This window comes from Triticum aestivum, chromosome 7A (genome assembly GCF_018294505.1).
Source record: "Triticum aestivum cultivar Chinese Spring chromosome 7A, IWGSC CS RefSeq v2.1, whole genome shotgun sequence".
NCBI classification, from domain to species: Eukaryota; Viridiplantae; Streptophyta; class Magnoliopsida; order Poales; family Poaceae; genus Triticum; species Triticum aestivum.
This window is the reverse complement of record NC_057812.1, coordinates 56497778-56504265: the sequence shown is the minus strand read 5'-3', so window position 1 is coordinate 56504265 and position 6488 is coordinate 56497778. Positions and strand designations below refer to the sequence as shown.

At 44.1% G+C, this 6488-nt stretch overlaps 1 protein-coding gene across 2 annotated transcripts; it reads left to right on the top strand.

Moving 5' to 3' along the window:
• Positions 1-337: 337 nt before the first annotated feature.
• Positions 338-4731, top strand: LOC123151422 (DNA-repair protein XRCC1). Of its 2 annotated transcripts, none has more exons than XM_044571140.1 (8): positions 338-498; positions 590-788; positions 885-1073; positions 1828-1942; positions 2565-2644; positions 3302-3412; positions 3843-3929; positions 4294-4731. In XM_044571140.1, the coding sequence occupies exons 2-8, from the start codon at positions 609-611 to the stop codon at positions 4591-4593; spliced, it is 1062 nt and encodes a 353-aa protein (XP_044427075.1). In that variant the 5' UTR covers positions 338-498; positions 590-608; the 3' UTR covers positions 4594-4731. The 2 variants fall into 2 exon arrangements, with proteins under 2 accessions (XP_044427075.1, XP_044427076.1); XM_044571141.1 differs by having other exon boundaries at positions 339-498; positions 1828-1939.
• The last annotated feature ends 1757 nt before the right edge of the window (positions 4732-6488 follow it).

Genomic DNA, 6488 nt, shown 5'->3' with positions numbered 1-6488 from the left:
AGAAAGGGCGAACTACACCTGATTGATCCGCACACTTCTAAGAAACCACCTCAATTTCACTTTGCCAACTCAGCGAGTCCAGTCAGCATGGGATGGGTGAAAACCACCCAAAATTCTGTCCAAAACACCTTAGGGGGGTAATTGATCCGGTTTTAGACATTTGAGGGGGTGATTTATCAGGTATGAAAGTTGAGGGGGATATTGATCCGCGAGGGGTGATTTGGGGGAAAACTATACTTTCTTAGAAAAGAACACATTTTTTTGAGGGAATAGAAAAAAACACATCTACCAACTTTATGGCTCAGTTCTTCTGGCCCAAAAATACCCTGGGCCAGACGGGTCACGGAGGCTCGATCGGCCCGTATTCTCTTTTTTTTTTCTTGTGACCTCGAGAAGCCCTTCGTCTTGGCTAGTCAAATCGAAACTCGCAGGGAACTCTCCATGGTGGACGGCGAGCTCGGGGGAATCAGGGCGTGGCGTCAGTAGCCCAAATCTCAGGTATCAACCTCCCGAAACCTCGATTTGAATCTGCCGATTCGGCCCGGAATCCGTTGATCCAGCCTTTCTGACCCGGGTGGTTCTGGGACAGGTTCCGTATCCACGCCGTAATGCCGGGATCGAGCTCGGATCCGGGCAATGGCAAGGGCAAGAGGAGCCTACCCTCCTGGATGGGCTCCGGCGACGGCGGCGGCGGCGGAGGCGGAGGCGGGGGAAGTCCAGGCAAGAAGAATCACGCGGAGGAGACCCACAAGAGGGCTCAAGCAGGGCCGGATTTCTCCAAACTCTTGGTGCTTGTCCGGAGCCCCCTCTGCATACAATGGGATGCGTGTTGATCTGTGTGGATTGCTGGATGCGGCGATGACTCCGTGCGTTTTGTTGGGCAGGATGGTGTGGTCTTTGTGCTGTCAGGGTTCGTGAACCCCGAGAGGGGCAGGCTGCGCTCCCAGGCGCTGGATATGGGGGCGGTGTACCGGCCCGATTGGTCTGATGATTGCACGCTTCTTGTCTGCGCGTTTGCCAACACCCCCAAGTTTCGGCAAGTCCAGTCGGAGAATGGAACCATCGTCGCTAAGGTTCTTTTTCCTTTTAGTTGTGATCATTGTAGCTAGTTTTTTCTTCAAAGATTCTTTATCATCAAGGGAGAAATACTTGACTTATAGTGTTTTGTTTATGGTTGACTTGACATCCCTTCATTCGTGCATAATGTGATTGATTTTACAGATTAAAGTAGGTAGTCCATAGCCCCTTGGCATTTGCTATTCGCTTCTCTGTTATGAATCTTTCTAATTGATGATGGCATGTGTTCATGATTTCATATTCGTGCTGTTGTAAGCATTCAACTGATAGATTCAGATACCCTTATTTCTGCAACATACTGACCAAAATGTCATTCGGAATGCAAAGAAAGGAAAGAGTCACATACAGAATGTGTACTGTTTCATCTGCACTCCAGTGATCCATGCTTAATATAGCTATGTCATCATGCACTATATGTTTCTACGTCTTCGATGGTCTGAGAGCAACTATGTGCCACAAGAAGACTAGCTCTCTCAATAGTTCCATGGAGACACTGGGCTCCTCGGTTCTCTTCAAGCCATATCTATTGCCTTGTCCATGCTAATTAAGCAATTAAATTTATGACAAGATTAGCTGCATATCAAACAAGCTTAGTACTCTGCTCATAGGTACACTTAAAAAGTTAGCCTCGATATGGATAAACAGAAACCTTAGTCCAGCTTACTTTGTCATACATCTTAACATTAGATAAGTTGGATTTGGTTTTCCTGGAGCAACACGATAGTTTCTTATCATTTTTACTTGTTCTAGGAATGGATCTCAGAATCTCACAGCCAAAGAAAACTCGTTGATATTGAGCCTTACCTTATGCATGCTGGAAATCCATGGCGCAAAAATAAAGTGCCAGTTGATTCCAGTCAAGGTGGTAAATTCTTTCATCCAAGATAAAGTTTTATCAACATAGTTTATTTGAGCTTATTTCTTTCATTAGGTGCTCTTAAGACCATATTATTGTTTTTCTCTTACCAATGTGGCATATTTGGGTTCTGCCCTATAACTTCTTTGTGATTTAGACAATATGCAAATTAACGTGAAAAAGTTCGATCTTTGAACTTTTATCCTTTGCCTGTGGACTATGTCAGTGTGATACCATTTTATCACTTTTCAGATAGCTCAAGAAGGTGCTTTCTAAAACTTAGTTTTTTGTAATTTCCCTGGTTATGGGTTCGGGCTACCCTCCCCATGGGAAGAGGGAGCAACTACACTTTGTCCCATACTCCCACTGATGGGAGTAATTTAGTGATGCTCAGTTAGTAACACATGCCAAACATCGCTGTAGACTTGGTTATGGTAATGGAAGAACTAGGATTTAGTTTCGGTAAGCTTAATAAAGAACCATTTGATGCCCATTAACTAATTTATAAAATTTAAATGATATTTGCAGCTCTGTTACTTTACTACTTTTTCCTTGTGTACTTTTGAATTTGAAGTAGCCAATTAAATATAAAGTTCTATTTGTTTAATTTTGTTTTATCATCATGTTGTAGATCAGAAGAAGCCACGTAAAGAGCATGAAAAGCAACCTGAGAAGACTCATGCTAAGACACCGCCCTCTGCTGCCACTAAGGTCTGTTCAAAATAAATTAGTGAACAGTCAAGAACCATGCTTTGCCAGAAGCCTGTTTAATATGCCATATAAACAATTTCTTCTCTGTAGTAACTATTAGCTGGTAGGTTTATCTTACCTGAACTTGGATGTTTCCACAAGGAAGCAAGAAACAAAGCAAAAGCAATGAGGCCCGGCAAGAGAGAAGAGTGTGTAAGCACATGTTTTAATTGGATTTCCCACTGTTCAGATTAGTTAAAACGAATGTGCTTTTGAGCAACCCCTCCAATCTTCTATATCTGGTGGAGGATATTAACACATAAAATTTCAAGGGAACGAAGGTAGGTTGTACGTGATCCAGGTTCCAGACTGACCATCAGAATAAACTGACCATAGTTGATAGTAACTTCCAACCTGCATATGCTAAGATGCATTTGATAAAATATAATGTACTGTGGGATGATATTGATGTTTCTTGAAAACCACTCACAAAAAAAAAATATGTTCCTTGAAAACAAATGACTTCTCAGAGGCATTAAATAGGTAATGACATCTAAATTATAACACAGTCTATGTTTAGATTTTCATGAATGGAACAACACACAGGCAATACTTGTCCCAGAAGCATCTCAATATGCTTCCTTTCTACAGGACCTCATAATAGTCTCTTTTCTACAGGCAGGACGTTCAGATGCTATAAACAAACAATTTTCGCCTTCAAAAATTAAACAATGGGCAATGGATGATTTTGCAAAGACAATATCTTGGTTGGAGAGCCAAGAAGAGAAGGTGAGCAATTGTGGGGATAATAAAATGATCAGGTGATGGTGATGAAATTATATTTCAACTTTCAAGCCTCCTTATGGTCTTAGTTTTTTGTTTAATAATATTTCAGCCTCAGGTTTGGTATGTAATAAAGTACTTTTACAATCAATGTATGGCTACCATAGAGATGATCTGCACGAATTGATCAGACTTTTCCATTTTACCTAATGTAAATGAGATTAGCATTTTCTTAGGCTAATATAACAAAATGCAATGCATATTATCTGTCATGATGGAACGAACAACTAAACAATGGTGATGCATCACTGTTGCTAGCAAATTGTAGAGCAGCAGACAGTTTTGTTTACTATTTGGTCGACTTGTCCTAGATATGTTAATGCAATGGGAATGATGATTGCTGTTATATTGACTTGCCTGGCTTCTTGTCTTGCAGCCAGAGCCAAACGAATTAAAGGCAATAGCTGCTGAAGGGGTTATCACTTGTCTTCAGGATGCCATTGAATCCCTTGAGCAAGGCAATGTAAGGAATGCACACCACTCATTATTTAGATATATGCAGGTCTTTTGAGTTACTTTTCTATTACTTCCAAGTATCATCAACAAAGAAAGAATGTACTACTCAATATCTTGGTGATTTGTATTAGTACACATGCGGACTGAGGTACCAGCCTTAAGTAACCTGAACACATTAAAATGATGCTTGCCTAGAGGGCAATTGTTGATCTGGGTCAAATTGCCATTGACTTATTGTTAATTTGTGATTATGTTTCCAGCAGTGAAACCCAGTGTACCAAACATGTTTACGAAGATCTGTTGTGTTTCTCATTGGAAATGCGGTATACTCTCGGGTGGCTGACCAATGATCATGATCTACTTTTTTGTAGGATATCAGCGGAGTGGCGGAGCAGTGGAGCTTCGTCCCCCATGTTGTGGACGAGCTAGTGCGGCTGGACAGAGAGGGCTCATCGCTGTCTAAAGAGCAGCTGGCCAAACTAGCAACCAAATGCAAGAAAATCTACCAGGCCGAGCTTGCGCACATGGACGGTGGTGACAAGAAGGGCAAGGAGCGCCCCGGGAAGGCTGGGACGGACGACGCTGAGTATGACAGCGATGATACAATTGAGATGACGGAGGAAGAGATCGACCTCGCTTGTAGACAGTTCTCGGGGATTAGTAGTAGCTAGGTCGGGAAATGTTAGTTTGTTTCTGAAGAGAAGAACCCTGGCTGTATATGAGTGAGGATGGTACGGTCGGCAGTGATCGAATCGCTGTTGTCGAGGATTGATAAGCTTAAATTTTCAAATTGTGCTGTTCTTGGTCAAGTATTTTTTTTATTCTCTTTATCGCGCACTTACGCATGTCACTATGTCAGCATAACAGCCATCAACGGATGTGCCATGCTGCTTATTCACTCACACGATGTTTTCATGAACAAGCTAGCGATCATGGGAAGAAGCAGTAGGGGCCGCCATGGATGGTCGGCAGGTCGCACTGCCCCGGCAGGGCGAGCGTTCTGGCGAAGTGTCAGGACAGGAATACCAGCGACAACAGTTAGAATCATAGCAGTACTGTTTTGTTTGCCCAAGAGCATAGCGACTGTCGATCTGCGATCCTACGATGCCGGCGGGTTTGCCCAAGAGCATAGCAACTGTCGATCTGCGATCCTACGATGCCGGTGGGCGTAACGCTTCGCGCTCAACCGTAGATCTCAAGATGAGCGATTCCAGTGGTTGTAACCTCTCTTTTGAACTTTACCTCAGCTCTGTAATGACTGAACCTGTCACTATCTCGCTTTTCACCTGCTAACCTTTTTTAAACCCTCCTCCGGCTTGTGGAGAGGGCATTCTGGATGTAATTGGGCTTGGCCCCTAAAGCCGCCGTGTTCCGACTGGCGAACCCTAGTTTTGTGGCTCAGATCCACCGCAATCGATTCCCCCAATTCGCCACCAAATTGAGTGATTTCCCCCCTGTTTTCTAAATTTTAGCGACCGTCTCTAGTTCGGTCCTGGCAATTGATATACAGAGCAAGGTTTAATCCTCGGAGGCGGCGTTTAGCGGACTCCAGATCGGATCTGGAGAAGGCTGGGCGGCGGCGCGAAGCAGGGAGGAGACAGCGGCGGTAGATAGCTCGGAAGCAGGATCGGACCGGTTAGTGGTTTCTGAAGAACCTTTCTTCAGTGTCAAATCCCACCCAACCCTCCCTTCAGTGCTTCTTTCCCCGGTGGCGGACGACGTTCGTGGCAGCAGCGGCGAGAGAATTCGGGGCTCGAGATCAGGTTTCCGGAACACCGGAGTAGAATCCCTCCCTCCACAGCCTAGTAGCAGCTCCGGCCAAATACTCAACTCCTGAATGATCAATCCGCCCCTGGACCCGATGGCGAAGGAGGACGAGACACTGCATCTCTGGAATTAGAATCTCTGCAGTTGGACATCAAGGCCCCGAGACAAAATAGAGAGGACAATAAGAAGGAATTTTATGACTTTACTAAAACTATCAACAGGAATTTTGCCAGCATCGACAGGAACTTCAAGAAGATACATGCGAGCCTGCGAAAATTAACAGAAGAGGATAAAACAGAGGAAGAGGAAGAAGATCCAAGTCCTCAGTCAGCTGTGGGAGTACTATACCTCCTGGCCGCCCCAAGCAACTGTCAGCTTCAAACCAGGGTGAACGAACAGGAGTGACAGTACCTGGATCTGCTGTACTCACTAACAAGGCAACAGGAAAAGAACTGAATTTGGATGGCACACCTAAAAGGCCTTACAGACATCCAAATCATTCAGCAAACAAAGTGGAAATGGTCACACCTCAGAGTAATATTGGAGCAAACCAGGGAGCAATTCAAGCAGTAGAACAGATCCAGGAAGAAGGCCATCGCCAGGAGACACAAAGAGCATGACCCTTGCATAATGATGTGTGAAGGAACATATTAAGTGTCAAACCTGCCAAACTCAACATCTCTAAATTTGAAGACACTGATGCAGACTCTTGGATACAGAACATAGAGCAATTCTTAGAAGCTTCCGGAACTCCTTTGGAGTAAAGAACTGAAATTGTTGTATCTTACTTGAAAGGAGA